The sequence below is a fragment of the Ahaetulla prasina genome, chromosome 1 (genome assembly GCF_028640845.1).
Source record: "Ahaetulla prasina isolate Xishuangbanna chromosome 1, ASM2864084v1, whole genome shotgun sequence".
Classification (NCBI taxonomy): domain Eukaryota; kingdom Metazoa; phylum Chordata; class Lepidosauria; order Squamata; family Colubridae; genus Ahaetulla; species Ahaetulla prasina.
Window position 1 is genome coordinate 300,904,916 of NC_080539.1, and position 17,777 is coordinate 300,922,692.

At 43.8% G+C, this 17,777-nt stretch overlaps 1 protein-coding gene across 1 annotated transcript; it reads right to left on the reverse strand.

Annotated features, from left to right (window-relative positions):
* Positions 1 to 14,099: 14,099 nt before the first annotated feature.
* Positions 14,100 to 16,472, reverse strand: LOC131187543 (disintegrin and metalloproteinase domain-containing protein 20-like). Its single transcript, XM_058161929.1, has one exon. It carries the CDS (start codon positions 16,470 to 16,472, stop codon positions 14,283 to 14,285), a length of 2,190 nt encoding a protein of 729 aa, XP_058017912.1. The 3' UTR covers positions 14,100 to 14,282.
* Positions 16,473 to 17,777: the final 1,305 nt, after the last annotated feature.

A 17,777-nucleotide genomic window follows, 5' to 3' on the forward strand; every position in this document is an offset into this window, starting at 1 on the left:
CTGCCCAGCTCTGAGGCAGCACATAACTACCAGATGGCATTGGCCCCTCTCTGCCTCCAATGGAGAGCCTCGTCCGAGCCTTCCCTAGACTCCAGGATTGGCCCACATTCCTCAACTGCAGTTCAAGCTAAAATGCTAGAAATAGGAGAACTAAATTTGATGGGAAGGTAACAACGTTCCGTGTGCCTTTGGCATTGAGTTATCACTCTACAGAACTATTTTCTTTAGAATTGCAATAGATAAATAGCTAATGTGTTTGTCCTATTATGTCAAACCTATATTTGTTATAAGAAGAGTACCTTTACTTTATCTTAAGAATATAGATAAAGACAGGTATCTTTGACCATATTTTGAAGAGTTCAAATAAAAATAATTGCCTGCAGGCATTTGCATAAACTACAGTTTTCTGAAAATTGTTTAAACTGCTTTTTGGCTTGATAATACTTGAAATTGGTCAACTGTCTAAAATAATATTACCCAGATAGCAGGAATCTTACTAAATTTAAAACAAAGCCATTTACTGAACATATTAAGCAAAACCAGTCTGTCAATTCTTCACTGAAGTTAGAATATTAGGTTTACCATATGGTTTTATGCAGTTTGTCTCATCTTTTTAATATCAGCCATCTTGGCAGAAATTTGTCTGATAAAGAAGAATTTGTCAGAGGCTGGCATCAAATGGACATAGTAACAGGAACACCAATCCTGGGTCTAGGAAGAGCTCAGACAAGATCTGTCAGAGGCAGAGATGGGGCCAGGGTCATCTGGGAATTAGTGCTCGAGGAACAGTGTTCTCCCGAAGGACTCAGGGCGTGTACAGGCAAAATAAAAAGACAATACAATATACAATTTAAAATGCAAATTAAAAACTTATTATAATTAGCCTAAACTTTAAAATATAAAGACTAAAACCCATTTAAAATTAATAAATTTAAAATTAAAACCGATAAAATTTTAAGCCAGCCCCGCTTGATAAAAGATGTGTCTTCAGTTCGCGGCGAAAGGTCCGAAGGTCAGGTATTTGGCGTAAACCGGGGAAGCTCGTTCCAGAGTGTAGGAGCCCCACAGAAGGACCTTCCCTGGGGCCGCCAGCCGACATTGTTTGGCGGACGGCACCTGAGAAGTCCCTCTCTGTGAGGCGTATGGGTCGGTGGGAGGAGGCATGGTAACAGCAGGCGGTCCCGTAAGTACCCAGGCCCTAAGCCATGGGCGCTTTAAAGGTCGTAACCAAAACCTTAAAGTGCACTCGAAGGCCACAGGTAGCCAGTGCAGTCTGCGCAGGAGCGGTGTTACATGGGGCTATGGGCTCCCTCTATCACCAGCAGCTGCATTCTGGACTAACTGAAGCCTCCGAGTGCACCTCAAGGGGAGCCCATGTAGAGAGCATTACAATAATCCAAGCGAGAGTAGCGCGTGAGTGACTGTGCACAAGGCATCCCGATCAAGGAAGGCGCAACTGCGAACCAGGCGAACCTGGTGGAAGGCCCTCCTGGAGCGGCCGTCAAATGATCTTCAAATGACAGCCGTTCATCCAGGAGGATACCTGTTGCACCCTATCCTTTGGGGCCAGTAACTCGCCTCCAACAGTCAGCCGCGGCTGCAGCTGACTGAATCGGGATGCCGGCATCCACAGCCACTCCGTCTTGGAGGGATTAAGCTTGAGCCTGTTTCTCCCCATCCAGACCCGTACGGCTTCCAAACACCGGGACAGCACTTCAACAACTTCATTGGGGTGGCCCGGGGTGGAAAAGTACAGCTGAGTATCATCAGCGTACTGCTGGTATCTCACCCCGAAGCCACTGATGATCTCACCCAATGGCTTCATATAGATGTTGAACAGAAGGGGCGAGAGAATCGACCCCTGCGGCACCCCACAAGTGAGGCACCTCGCGGTCGACCTCTGCCCCCGTCAACACCGTCTGCGACCGGTCGGAGAGATAGGAGGAGAACCACCGATGTGGTGCCTCCACTCCCAATCCCCCAACCCGGCGCAGCAAGATACCATGGTCGATGGTATCAAAAGCCGCTGAGAGGTCTAATAGGACCAGGGCAGAGGAATAACCCTGTCCCTGGCCTCAGAGATCATCCACCAATGCGACCAAAGCTGTCTCCGTGCTGTATCCGGGTCGGAAGCGGACTGGAGCAGGTCTAGATAGACATCTTCATCCAGGTATTGGGGAGCTGTCGCATACAGCACTCTCTACAACCTTCGCAACAAAGCGAAGGTTGGAACTGGGCGATAATTACCCAAAATAGCTGGGTCCAAGGAGCTTCTTGAGGAGGGTCTCACCACCGCCTCTTTCAAGGCGGCAGGAAAACCCCTTCCAACAAAAGCGTTGATAATCCTCTGGAGCCAGCCTCGTGTCACCTCCTGAGTGGCCAGTACCAGCCAGGAAGGACACGGGTCCAGTAAACATGTAGTGGCGTGAAGCCTCCCCAACAACCTGTCCACGTCCTTGGGAGCCACAGGGTCAAACTCATCCCAAACAGACTCAACAAGATGTGCCTCCTCTCCCTCGCTTGGATCATCCCAATTTCGGTCCAGACCATCCCGGAGCTGAGCGATTTTATCGTATAGATAACCACTAAACTCCTCGGCACGTCCCTGAAGGAGGGAGCGGGTCACCCGAAACAGGGTGGCCGGGGTGGAAAAGTACAGCTGAGTATCATCAGCGTACTGCTGGTATCTCACCCGAAACCTGATGATCTCACCCAATGGCTTCATATAGATGTTGAACAGAAGGCGAGAGAATCGACCCTGCGGCACCCACAAGTGAGGCACCTCGCGGTCGACCTCTGCCCCCTGTCAACACCGTCTGCGACGGTCGGAGAGATAGGAGGAGAACCACCGATATCGGTGCCTCCACTCCCAATCCCCCAACCGGTGCAGCAGATACCATGGTCGATGGTATCAAAAGCGCTGAGAGGTCTAATAGGACCAGGGCAGAGGAATAACCCTGTCCCTGGCCCTCAGAGATCATCCACCAATGCGACCAAAGCTGTCTCCGTGCTGTATCCGGGTCGGAAGCGGACTGGAGCAGGTCTAGATAGACATCTTCATCCAGGTATTGGGGCGGCTGTCCCGGCACTCTCTACAACCTTCGCAACAAAGCGAAGGTTGGAACTGGGCGATAATTACCCAAAATAGCTGGGTCCAAAGAGGGCTTCTTGAGAAGGGGTCTCACCACCGCCTCTTTCAAGGCGGCAGGGAAAACCCCTTCCAACAAAGAAGCGTTGATAATCCTCTGGAGCCAGCCTCGTGTCACCTCCTGAGTGGCCAGTACCAGCCAGGAAGGACACGGGTCCAGTAAACATGTAGTGGCGTGAAGCCTCCAACAACAACCTGTCCACGTCCTCGGGAGCCACAGGGTCAAACTCATCCCAAACAGACTCAACAAGACGTGCCTCCTCTCCCTCGCTTGGATCATCCCAATTTCGGTCCAGACCATCCCGGAGCTGAGCGATTTTATCGTATAGATAACCACTAAACTCCTCGGCTCCTGCGGGTCATCCGCACCTCCTGAAGGAGGAGGCGGGTCACCCAGGGTGGTGGCGGGCGGTTATCTGCCGGCGCAATGAGGGTGGAGGCGAAAGACGCCTCGCCTCCTCATTGCCACTAGGTAGGTCCTAGAATAGGTCCTAACTAGTGTCCGATCAACTGGCGGCTGGACCTCCAGGTGCTCTCTAGGCGTCTTCTCCGGCGTTTCATCTCCCTCAGCCCCTCGGAGAACCAAGGGGCCGGACGAGATCTATGCCGGGTCAGAGGCCGTAAAGGCACGACACGGTCCAAGGCCCCAACCACGGCCTGTTCCCAGGCCACGACTAGTTCCTCAGTCGTGCCGTGGGCCAGATCCTTAGGGAATGGCCCAAGCTCCGTCAGGAACCTCTCGGGGTCCATCAGGCGCCTGGGACGGAACCAACGTATAGGTTCCGTCTCCCTGCGATGGTGGGTGGCGGTTCGGAAGTCTAGGCGAAGGAGAAAATGATCGGTCCATGACATTGGTTCTGTTACTATATCATCTAATACCAGATCATTTAACCACTGTCCAGAGATATAAATCAAATCCAGCGTGCCTCCCCCAATGTGCGTAGGGCCATCATTTACTCGAATCAGGTCCAAGGCCGTCATGGAAGCCTGGAACTCCCGAGCTGCAGTCGATAACAAGCCAGCTGATGGCAGGTTGATATCCCCCATGACTCTGTTTGTTTGTTTTTAATATGCAGAAAGACAGGTTAGTCTTTCTCATACATTTGGATAATCTTCATGTTCTACCACCTTTTTCCCTTGTAATAATTCCATCCATACTGGGCTATGGTCAGTTAAACACCTCAGAAATATCTTCATTTTCTTCACCCTAGAAAGCAAGTCATTAGAAATTAAAATAAAATCAATGCGTGAAAAGATTGATGCCTATCAGAAAAAAGTAAAATCTCTCTCATCTGGATTCCGTAACCTCCATATATCTCTAAACTCAAAGTCTTCCATCATTTCAAAAAAGGGTTTTGGTAATTTTGTCTGTATAGGTATCTTCTTGGAGGAGGTTCTCTTATCCCTTCTTGTATCAATTACTCCATTCCAGTCTCCTAATAAAATAAACGAACTATAATCCCAGAGGGTCAACCTCTCATGTAACATTTTGTAAAACTTTTCTTGTTGCTGATTAGGTGCATAAATACCTATCAACAAAGTCTTTTTTGCATCTATCACCAGTTCAATAGCAATAAATCTTCCTTGAATATCTGCCTCAATTAGCTTAGCTGGTATATCCTTCCTGATATATACAACAATTCCATGCTTCTTTTCCAAAGCTGATGCAACAAAATGGTTACCCAATTTTGAATTAATTAAATATTTTTGGTCTGATAATTTTATATGTGTCTCTTGCAAACAAATCACATCATTTTTAAATTGTTTCAAGTAGTGAAATATTTTCCTTCTTTTCTGAGCTGAATTCAAGCCATTAACATTCCATGACAAGATTCTATTTGCCATTACTGGCCTCCTGAAGCTTTGAAGCAGACAACGGAAGGCGGTATCTTCCGTCTAGCTCCTCCACAACTTCCATAATGGGATCCTGACTTTTACTTTGAGACTGTTGCTCTTCTTTACGCTTAAGCTCCTCTTGTCACCCTTTGCTCTTGTGGTTCCTCTAATACTGGCAGCAATAAAGGCTCTTGGATCACCACGCCTTCTTGAGTCTCTTGAAGTTTTTCTATCACTTCTATTTCGACTTTCAAAACTGTAGAAAGAAAATCCTTTGCCTTTAAAACAGTATCAATTCTATATCTCCTTCCTTGATAGAATAGTGTCAGTCCAACTGGCACCTCCCATCTGAATTGAATCTGGTGTTTTTTAAGTTCTTGTGTAAAAAATGTAAAGTCTTTTCTATCCCTTAACATCTTTGAAGGAATCTCTTTCAACACCTTCAACTCCTGTTCTCCAATTTTTAAAGTTGTCTGATATGAAACTTGCAGAATTTGATTTCTCATAGTCCTTTTCACAAAATAAACCACAATGTCGAGGAAGCTTTCTCTGTCTTGCAATCCAGAATTAACTCTATATATTTTATCAATTTGGTAAGCTACCTCTTGGGGTTCCACTTCAATAAATTCAGCCAATGCTTCTGATATAATTTTTCTTAAGCCTTCTCCTCGCTCTTCTTGCATACCATAAATTCTAAGAGCTCCTTCCATAAGTTAATATTGTAATATCACAACCTGACCTTCATTTTGATCCACTTTTTCTGAACACCTTTCATTTGTCTTCTAAATGCTTATTTGACTGAGAGATCTGTTGCATTTCCAGTTCCAATCCCTCAATTTTTTTACTCAGTCCTTGAACTGCCATGAGAATATCTTCTCTTATTTTTGCATTAAAATTCTCCATCATCTCTTTTTGCCTATCTTCAGAAAGTTTTAATTGTTCTTTCAATATTTCCTCAAGACTTGGTTCAGATCCCCTTCTTCCAGAAGGCTTTAAAGGTTTAGCTGCCATTCTGTCTTCAAAAGAATCAGGAATTTAAACTTAACAACTTTCCTTCCCTCCTTTCAGTATAAAAAAAACTCCGTTTGTAACAATCTACAAATAACGCTACTTTATCGTACTAAAAATTTTTTACTTTCACTTTCAGACGCCATTTTAAAAGTCAATTAATCAAAGACAAAGAAAGGTTTCAGGTTTCAGAAAGAGTCGGTACTTGCCGTGCTGATTCTACATCAAAGATCGAGCAACTTGTGAAATTCCGTCTGCTTAGAAGATCAATCAATTTAATAAGTCCTTTTGAGCAGACGACTCTCCTCCTTTTCCTGATAAAAACAGGGCGTGTTGAAGTTGGAATGGAATTGGGGTGGGTCATAAATCCAGGAAAATTCGCTCTTAAGAGCAAACCCCCTGTCAGACCTGCCACTTTCCCACAACTCTGATAACCCTCTTTTGCCCAGAGGGTATGCTAAGCTCAGTGAACAGTGATTTTTATTCTGTTTCACTGACTTTTACAATCTTCTAACACAGTGCTCTGTTAGAGCACCCGAGGAAGCAGTGCGTCACTGGAGCCGGGAGAAAAGTTTTTAAATTTATTATTTTAACTTATATAGTTCAAATTCAAGTCCAAATATTGTCTCTTTTTTCCCTTTTTCAGTTCAGATGTTTCTTTAAGTCATTTCCAATTCAAATCTTTAATCTTCCAGTCCTTTTTGCTGTTATGCTGCAACTGTTCAAACAAACACTGCTCCAGCCTTTCCCATCATAGCTTTAGCAATGCAATGGGTTTTTCTCCTCAGCGATGTCTCTCTCCTATACACAATCCCGGCAACAAAATGTCATTGTTAATCCACAAAGATAGTTTCTCTGTCTTCCTCAATTAAGTCTTTTGTTAGTAAAGATGCTTTTCCTCAATTTTCTTCTTCTTTTGGTATTTTTAATTTCTTCAAATCAATTTAAATCCAGATGGAAAGTTATTTTTAAAATAAACTGTGCTACAGGGATGACTCTTTCCTTCTCTTATATAATAAATGTCTTGAATCAACTTCTCTTTATCTTTACTCCTTTTAACATCTATATGAAGCCTCTGGGTGAGATCATACATCACCATGGATTAAGATATCTTGTTATGTCCTCCTTGCCTCCGTCGAGCGATGGCATTAGCGGCTCTTATCAGCTCTGGCAGCAAAGAGCAAGTGTCTGCCAAGAGCCCTCGTTGGCTGCCAAGGCGCTGGTGGTCACAATCTTCAGCTCTAGTCAATCCGTGGATTTGCCTGATACAAGAGACTCACCAGCTCTTGCTGCCTTTTATATCCTGTGGGGTGTGGCTCCATGACTCAGCACTTCCTAGGCCTGCCCTCCTGCTTCTGTTGTTCTCTTCTCTCCTGCCTCACAAAACCTGGGATTGAGCCAAGCCTGATTGCTGTTTCAGCTGGGTCACAGGCATTGCCTGGGGGAAGAGTCAGGAGAAGGAGGTCTCGTTATTTCTTTAAACAGCTGCTTCTGGCTCCTGGAGCTGATCCAGGAGGCTGGTGCTTCCAAGGTAAGTCCTGATGGCCCTTCCCCTCATTGTCAAGTCACTTTCTGGCAGCAGGCCTGGCCAGTCACTTTCTGGCAGCAGGCCCGGCTCCAAGGCACTTTCGGGCATGGGGCCGGGTTGAGGCAGGAGCCACCATATCTGCAGTATGCAGATGCTAACCAACTCTACATTTCCTGGTGATACAAGTGATGCTGTTACTGACATCTCTCACAGTGCCTGAAAGCTGTGGCGGGCTAGGTAGGGCACCACAGGCTTTGGCCTGAACCATAACAAGATCAAATGGCTTTGGGTGCAAAGAGGCCAAGATCCAGGACTTTAATATCTTTAGTGCTGGATTTTGTGCTCTACCCATCAGACCTACCCAACACTATCAATATATAAGCGTATATAAAACAGCATCAGCATCTTGCATCAAGAGTTAAGATACAAATCCATTTATCTTTCTATCTCCTCTTGTCTTCAAACTTTAATCAAAACTAGAGAGACCAACTTTATTAAGCTCATTCCCAGATTTGATTTAATCTAAACAGATTTTGAATAATACATTGGGGTTTTAATTGGATGAGTACTGGGACAAATTTTCACATTAAAATGAGTTGAGTACCAAATTTGATGTGTTTCAAAGCAGTTGAATACCAATACCATTCTATATGATTGATACTGATATTAGTTATTTACTTCAATCAGATAAAATAGTGTTTGCTAATTTATAAATACATTTGCTATTACATTAAATATTCAATTTCTTTTCCTTTGAAATTTAGCAACCAGATCTATGTTATATGTATCATTTGTTCAGATATATTTTTCCATGTCAAACTTTATTTTCTGGCATTTTCTGTATTTGTTGATTGTCCAAGGCCATAATAAAAATTCATTCAGTCACATTTCACATTTAGTTTATTTATATTCTGTTGCAATCTGGATTAATATGGCAGTCGAATGATAATATTTGATAAGTGAATGATACCACCTGCACTATGAAATAAACTAAATATAAGAATATAGATAGGGATGCGGTAGCTCAGACTAGGACAGCTTTATCATCGAAGGTTGGGAGCTCAGCAGTTCAAATCCTAGTGCTCCGTGTGAGGTGAGCTCCGTTACTTGTCCCAGCTTCTGCCAACTAGCAGTTTCAAAAGCACGTAAAATGCAAGTAGAAAAAATAGGGACCAACTTTGATGGGAAGGTAACAAGCGTTCCGTGTGCCTTTGGCATTGAGTTATGCGTCATGACCACAGAGATGTCTTCAGACAGCGCTGGCTCTTGACTTTGAAATGGAGATGAGCACTGTCCCTAGAGTTAGCGACTAGCACATATGTCTTGAGGGAACCTTTACTTTATCTTAAGAATATAGATAAAGACAGGTATCTTTGACCATATTTTGAAGAGTTCAAATATCAAATAATTAGCAACAGGCATTTGCATAAGATACCTCTACAGTTTGCAAGAAATTTGAAAACTTGGGTTTCTGGTTTTGAGCCATACCTTGAAAAATTGTGTCAACTGTCTAAATAACAGACCCAATAAAGCAGGAATCTTCAGGAACTTTAAAATCCCAAAGCAAATCTTTACTGAGGCACAGTGAAAGCAAAACCAAGTCTAAATTTTCCAGTGCAACTCTGCAGTTAAAAATGAATTTCTTCCCTCCATGGAATGGGTCATATCGTCAATTGGAATCAGCCTGTTATTTTGATATCTCCACATTGTCTGCAGAAGTTGTTGTGGTCTGCGGCAGCCTGTGGAGCTGGCAGCAGAGTTAGTTAAGGAGGCTGGAGGGCTGGAGTCTCTGTCAGAGGCAGAGATTTATTTATTTATTTTATTTGATTTTATACCGCCCTTCTCCCGAAGGACTCAGGGCGGTGTACAGGCAAAATAAAAAAACACAATACAATATACAATTTAAAATGCAAATTAAAAACTTATTATAATTAGCCTGAAAACTTTAAAATATATAAAACTAAAACCCATTTAAAATTAATAATAAAATTTAAAATTTAAAATTTAAAATTTTAAGCCAGCCCTTGAAATAAAAGATGTGTCTTCAGTTCGCGGTGGAAGGTCCGAAGGTCAGGTATTTGGCGTAAACCGGGGAAGCTCGTTCCAGAGTGTGGAGCCCCACAGAAGGACCTTCCCCTGGGGGCCGCCAGCCGACATTGCTTGGCGGACGGCACCCTGAGAAGTCCCTCTCTGTGAGAACGTATGGGTCGGTGGGAGGCGTGAGGTAACAGCAGGCGGTCCCGTAAATACCCAGGCCCTAAGCCATGGAGCACTTTAAAGGTCGTAACCAAAACCTTAAAGTGCACTCGAAAGGCCACAGGTAGCCAGTGCAGTCTGCGCAGGAGCGGTGTTACGTGGAGCTATGGGTAGCTCCCTCTATCACCCGCGCAGCTGCATTCTGGACTAATTGAAGCCTCCGAATGCACCTCAAGGGGAGCCCCATGTAGAGAGCATTACAATAATCCAAGCGAGAGGTAACGAGCGCGTGAGTGACTGTGCACAAGGCATCCCGATCAAGGAAGGCGCAACTGCGAACCAGGCGAACCTGGTGGAAGGCCCTCCTGGAGGCGGCCGTCAAATGATCTTCAAGCGACAGCCGTTCATCCAGGAGGATACCTAAGTTGCGCACCCTATCCTTTGGGGCCAGTAACTGCCTCCAACAGTCAGCCGCGGCTGCAGCTGACTGAATCGGGATGCCGGCATCCACAGCCACTCCGTCTTGGAGGATTAAGCTTGAGCCTGTTTCTCCCCATCCAGACCCGTCGGCTTCCAAACACCGGGACAGCACTTCAACAACTTCATTGGGGTGGCCGGGGTGGAAAAATACAGCTGAGTATCATCAGCGTACTGCTGGTATCTCACCCGAAGCCACTGATGATCTCACCCAATGGCTTCATATAGATGTTGAACAGAAGGCGAGAGAATCGACCCTGCGGCACCCACAAGTGAGGCACCTCGCGGTGACCTCTGCCCCCTGTCAACACCGTCTGCGACGGTCGGAGAGATAGGAGGAGAACCACCGATACGGTGCCTCCACTCCCAATCCCCCAACCGGTGCAGCAAGATACCATGGTCGATGGTATCAAAAGCGCTGAGAGGTCTAATAGGACCAGGGCAGAGGAATAACCCTGTCCCTGGCCCTCCAGAGATCATCCACCAATGCGACCAAAGCTGTCTCCGTGCTGTATCCGGGTCGGAAGCCGGACTGGAGCAGGTCTAGATAGACAGCTTCATCCAGGTATTGGGGTAGCTGTCGCCAGCACTCTCTACAACCTTCGCAACAAAGCGAAGGTTGGAGACTGACGATAATTACCCAAAATAGCTGGGTCCAAAGAGGGCTTCTTGAGGAGGGTCTCACCACCGCCTCTTTCAAGGCGGCAGGAAAACCCCTTCCAACAAAGCATTGATAATCCTCTGGAGCCAGCCTCGTGTCACCTCCTGAGTGGCCAGTACCAGCCAGGAAGGACAGGTCCAGTAAACATGTAGTGGCGTGAAGCCTCCCCAACAACCTGTCCACGTCCTCGGGAGCCACAGGGTCAAACTCATCCCAAACAGACTCAACAAGGCGTGCCTCCTCTCCCTCGCTTGGATCATCCCAATTTCGGTCCAGACCATCCCGGGCTGGCGATTTTATCGTATAGATAACCACTAAACTCCTCGGCGTCCTGCAAAGGTCATCCGCACCTCCTGATGAAGGAGGCGGGTCACCAGGCTGGGGCGGCGGGCGGTTATCTGCCGGCGCAATGAGGGTGGGCGTCGCCTCGCCTCCCTCATTGCCACTAGGTAGGTCCTAGAATAGGTCCTAACTAGTGTCCGATCAACTTGCGACTGGACCTCCAGGTGCTCTCTAGGCGTCTTCTCCGGCGTTTCATCTCCCTCAGCCCCTCGGAGAACCAAGGGGCCGGATGAGATCTACGCCGGGTCAGAGGCCGCAAAGGCACGACACGGTCCAAGGCCCCAGCTGCGGCCTGTTCCCAGGCCACGACTAGTTCCTCAGTCGTGCCGTGGGCCAGATCCTCAGGGAATGGCCCAAGCTCCGTCAGGAACCTCTCGGGGTCCATCAGGCGCCTGGGACGGAACCAACGTATAGGTTCCGTCTCCCTGCGATGGTGGGTGGCGGTTCGGAAGTCTAGGCGAAGGAGAAAATGATCGGTCCATGACATTGGTTCTGTTACTATATCATCTAATACCAGATCATTTAACCACTGTCCAGAGATATAAATCAAATCCAGCGTGCCTCCCCCAATGTGCGTAGGGCCATCATTTACTCGAATCAGGTCCAAGGCCGTCATGGAAGCCTGGAACTCCCGAGCTGCAGTCGATAACAAGCCAGCTGATGGCAGGTTGATATCCCCCATGACTCTGTTTGTTTGTTTTTAATATGCAGAAAGACAGGTTAGTCTTTCTCATACATTTGGATAATCTTCATGGATAGCATTCCTGTCATTTCCCAAATCAAATAAAGGGTAAAATGAGAATGGGAAGTAGCACATCTTTTTCCTCTTGGAAACTGCACAAAATTTAGATTGCAACCTCACCAAATTTGACACAGTACAAAAAACAGAAAAAAAATCATCTTCTAGGTCCCTCTAGGCCATCACTCTGCTAAACAAATAATTCCAGCAACACTGTCAGACTATTTACTGAATCTGCACTACTGTTAATCGTCTCATAGTTCCCATCACCAATCTCTTTCCACTTATGACTGTATGACTATAACTTGTTGCTGGCAATCCTTATGATTTATATTGATATATTGACCATCAATTGTGTTGTAAATGTTGTACCTTGATGAAGGTATCTTTTCTTTTATGTACACTGAGAGCATATGCACCAAGACAAATTCCTTGTGTGTCCAATCACACTTGGCCAATAAAAATTCTATTCTATTCTATTCTATTCTATTCTATTCTATTCTATTCTATTCTATTCTATTCTATTCTATTCTATTCTATTCTATTCTTATTTCCATTTCATTTATTAGTGTGACATGTTTTGGATGTTACACCCTGTTTTTCCACGATTTAAAAATACATCAATAGAGCACAAGGCAGAGAGGGATTGGCAGCTAAACTCAGTAGCATTGGGATCTTGGTCACCAGACAGTCAAGATGTGGCTTTTTAAAGGAAAACCATAAATTGAGTCACATAGCAATGGATCCAAGAAGGAACAGATCTTTGTGCAAGAACATCTGCTGCATTTGGAGCTCACTCACTGGTGGACTCTCTTCTTGTTAGTACAGTAGTCTGGATCTCTGTTGAACATAAGCACAATTGGCCAGCCTTGGAAGCAAAAGGGAAGCCTGTCCAGTTAACATTCCCATTATGGTGGAGAATGGAGAGGGAGCCACACTGGACTGTTTGTCCAGTAAGTTTGAGTATATTTCTTTAAATAACCTATCTAGAGCCCTACAGGTATCCTGGGAAGGGAGGAAGAAAGAAGGAAGAATCAACATGGCTTTCTTTGTTAAGGTACCAAATGACTTGGTGGTAAATGAATGAAGGGAATCCTCTACCAGATTAAGAGCAGCAGGGGAGGGAGTCTATGAGAGTCGGTTTACATGAAGGTATTGCTCTCTTTGTCTGTCTGTCTGTCTGTCTCTCTCTCTCTCTCTCTCTGAATGTATGTTTGTGTGTGTGTGTTTTGCAGTGTGTGAGGAAGTGGTAGCTGGGCACACTGACGACACTGAGAGTTAATGTTTCCAGTGGGGTAAAAACCAACATAAACCAACCAACCAAGAACATTTTATTTAAAACAGAGCAATCATAGTAGAACTGATGAGAACAGTTGTAACTGAATAACACAGAGGACCATGATGGAGATGTCTTTCTCCAATTGTCACTGAGTGGCTTCACAATACTGAACGTCCATAATAATTTCATCATTAATGTTACTGGGGCATACTTAGAGAAGGGTCGGTGTGAAGTGCTGTGTTGGCAGCCCAAATTACCTATAATCAACAATGCCTCTTCATCTTTCCTTGACATCCAATATACTGTTGTCTATTGGTCAAAGCATCTGTACCTCATATGCTTCATTTTCAAGAATATCCTGGAAAGTTCTCTTCAGAGACCAATTGATGATCACTGCAGGTCAACCCAGAAGCAGACTCAATCAGCAGCTTCAGATGATTCTAAAGGTCATTTAAGAGTTCACTCAACTGTTAATAAAAGTATTTATTGGCTATAGAGGAAGCCACCTATTATTCATTGTATCTGTAGCAGTTTTTTTGAGTCAATGGCTTTGGTGGGACAGGAACAAGCAATTTTTCATCAATCCTGGAAAGAAATTCTCTGACTTAAAGCAAGAGAGGCACAGGTTAATCTATTATGATGACTGGACTAATCCTTAGTGAGAATAAAAATATTCTAGCAGAAAAATGAAGAACTAGTAAAAAACTGATGACGGATTTTAATTGTGATTCCTTACTACTACAACTTTCTGCCTGTTAGTAGAAACTAGGAACCATCACACTGGGACAAGCTGCTTCTGAATTATCTATTCCTTCTACTTTGAACTTGGAATTTTAAGATCCAAAATTAAAACAATTTATTATTCTTTAGAAATGAGAGATTTTCTTGACTTATTCTGAGTGAATTCTACTTTACATAGATCGGGGGGTTTCTTCCCCTCTGAAGACAAATTTCCCAATACAAAATGTGTCTGGGAGACATCTTTAAACAATGAAATTTTGGATGTCTTTGCTTTTCAAACTGACTGTGCTTATACTGGATGGGTTTTTCATTCTTACCAAAGGTGAGTTACACTGGTGGTCCTTCATCATTTGATTTCATAGCATGGACTCTTCCCTGAAATTTTCCAGATGGGTTTCTTAGCCCATTCTTGAACCAGATAACCAGACCAGTACAAACAATTGTGAAACAAAAAGCACAGACTATTCCAACTACAGCTGAGGTTTTCATAATAGCTTTAGCCTGTACTGAAACTGGAGGTGGCCCACTGTCTATGCTACCTCCATAGCCTTTATTTCTGCAGTCCGGAGGGGCCCATCCAACATCACAGTGACAGTGTTTGAGGGTGTTACAAACTCCCCGATCGTGGCACATTGCGACATTACAGTCATATTTCAAAATGGACACATTGAGACAACTACCCTCAATACACATCATGTTATTGCCACAAGGAGTTCCATCTCTCACTGCTCCAACATCATTTACCTTCATCCCAGTGTGGTAGTCAGTGCCCCAGCAATCTTCAAATTTAATGGAAGTATGAATTATTGTACTGTGATCCTCCAAAGAAGGCATTTCTACACTTTTACACTGGATACGGCCACACAGGCTATCCCCAGTATCGCACTTCTTGTAAATTCCATGTTTAAGGCCACAGTTGCCAAAGCGATCACCTTTATTATTCATTTCTATGAAACAAAGTTCAGAAGAGACTGTTGCTCCACTACCAAATATCGTTTTGCACTGCATATCATGAGTCGTGCAGTTCCCATGATAACAATACACGCCATCATTGCACATGGCACCATCTTGCACATGCACATCTTCTGGACAGTGCTCCGAAGTCCCATTGCAATATTCAGGGAGATCACAACTGCTAATCTTCTCTCTGCAAACAGTTCCATGTTGACGATATTGGCAGTTAGCACAGCACAGTCCAAAGGCACAAACAGCCCCAGGGCGCAACATACAATTAGCTTGACAGCAGGGATCTGACTTGCATTGTGTTTCTGACCCACAGTCACACTGCTCTCCTTTTTCCACTCTTTGGTTACCACAGGATTCAAATTTAAATGTTGTGTTAGTGTCTGGTGGGACAAATAAACACCCAGTGTTTCTACGGCGGAAGTAATCTTTATAACTGCAGTTACTAAATTTATCAGTCTCTGCTGCATATGGTGCCATAATGCATTCACTCTTTCCACAATGACAATATTTTCCATCATGTATCATTCCAAGAACATGTCCCAGTTCATGGGTAAATATGACAGACATAAGAAACAAACTGGGAGTTGTATAGGATTCAACAGCACTTGCCGCGTAAATGCTACATATAGTTCCAACATATGCAGTTCCTAGTGTTATCCCAAAATCTTTATATACGAATAAGTGACCAACATCATTTTTTAAAATTGTAAGCAGATGGTTTGTTCTCCAAATTTTAAATGAGGAAAGTGTGTCCTCTGCTCTATGGGTAATGTTTATGAGATTTTTTTGTGACCAGATTACTAATCCTGCTATTGACAAATGAACAGAAAGAGAATCATAGAATGAATTTGCAGTGTGGACAATATCTAGAACTCGCATCGTAATAAAAGATTCATTTCTGTGAAACTGCAAAAATAGTTCGTAATCAATCACAATTGCCACTTTAACATATCTAGTATGTGGCCACCAGGATTTACCAAAAATATCTTTGTTTCCAAGATTGTCTGTTTCAGGAATTATGTCCTCTTGATGACTCTGTTGTTCCTCTCCTACTTCACAAATCATTCGGAGAGCCCCTTCCTCCACTTCTAACCGAAACACCACGTGTTGAAAGGTAGAAGATTCCTGGACTGGTTCAATTTCAAAGGTCTTATTTTCCATTTGAAGGAGACCTCTCAGTCCTCCTGAACATGTACTGAGGATGACTCGAGAAGAGGACTTTCTCTGTATAAATCCATGGTAGAAGCAGTCATCCTTGATAAATGGATGATCCACCTGGAGATCTCCGGCTGTATCATAAGTGAAGACAGGAAAGACCTTTGGGATGAAGTTCCTTCTTTGCCTGAGAAATACCACATGGGGATTTCCTTCAATGTGCAGGAGATAGCTCACATGCTGGGGTTCTTCTTGCCCATACTTGGGAGACAGCTTCCTTGGGATGATCACATCATAAGAGGCATATCTGAAGCCCTGAGGAGGTGCCTGTCTAGAAGCTGCATTTTGGATGATTTTCAGCAATACCAGACTCAACAATGCCACACTGGTACTCATTTTCACAGAACGAGTGTAGGAACTGACCGTATTTTGGAAAAGGGAGAAAGAGAGAAAGAGAAAGAGAGAGAGAGAGAGAGAGAGAGAGAGAGAAGGAGGGAGAAATAGAGAGATACTGAGAGATAGAGATAGAAAGAGAAAGAGAGGGAGGGAGGGAGGCAGGAATGGAGAGAGAAAGAGAAACTTAATGATTTGAAAATGAGGATTCTACACATACTGGTAGAAACAGAAATGGAATTGATTTTTGGAATGGAGGCGGAGTTTAAACAACCAATGTCCTAGTGCAGGGTTGGTTGGTTTTTATGGGTGGATGCCTTGATAAAAACAGCTCCTCCCAAGCCAAAAGCAATAACTACAATATTAAGAAATATGACAGCAGTTTCTTCCAGGCATTCTACATTATGAAGGAAACCATCAAAAGATACTTTGAAAGCTTTATTTACAGCCAGGGATTTCTGGAAAGCAAATCAATGAATTAATATAACATAAATCTACTGGGGACAAATAAGTCTATTGACTGTCAAAGCAAAAGCAGAAATGTTGCAGTACGTGGAATAAACGAAGAAGTATGATGGTTCAGAACGGGAACGATGAGAAGAAAGCTGGTTTTGGCATTGGCTATTCAGAGGAGTGGCAATGGATTGTGAATTGGTGGAAGCAGAGCAGGATAAGAAACGTAATGTTGCAGAAATCCACAAAGAGCTACAAAAAAGGCAAGGCTGGATACAAACATCTCAAGAAGGGAATGTCACATGTTTCCAACCAAGATTCGGAACTCACTGAGACCTGTTAAAAACACCTTCCTGACCTATTTAATAGTCTTGTGTGATCTTTTTCTACTAACAAGAGCATGCTGATTCTACAAGTGATCCTTGGTGTGAAGAAGATGATTCTATTAAATGAGGACAAAAAATACAAAGATGTCATAGTGCTTACTAGTAGTAGAGATAAAAGAGATTTATCTCTGGGTTATGAGGAAGTGTCATTTATCATTTCTTACTGAATCCCTCTAGTATTATGATGTCCAATTGGAGAAGGCTACCACAGGATTTAGTTTCTCTCTGTAATTTCTATTGAAAGTTATGAATTAATTTTAGAACTGCTTATCTCTTTTGTGATACAGAAATTCAGATAAAAAGGATGCCTCTTAAATGAAATTAATATATATCAGAAGTCCTTTCCTTTCAAGAAAAGGTTTTTCATAAATCAATCTGAAAGAAAAATCATGTTAAAATGGAACGTAAATGCTAAGAATCCACCCTCCCCCGAAGTTACCGGTAGTTCATTTAGTCTTTATCCATTGCT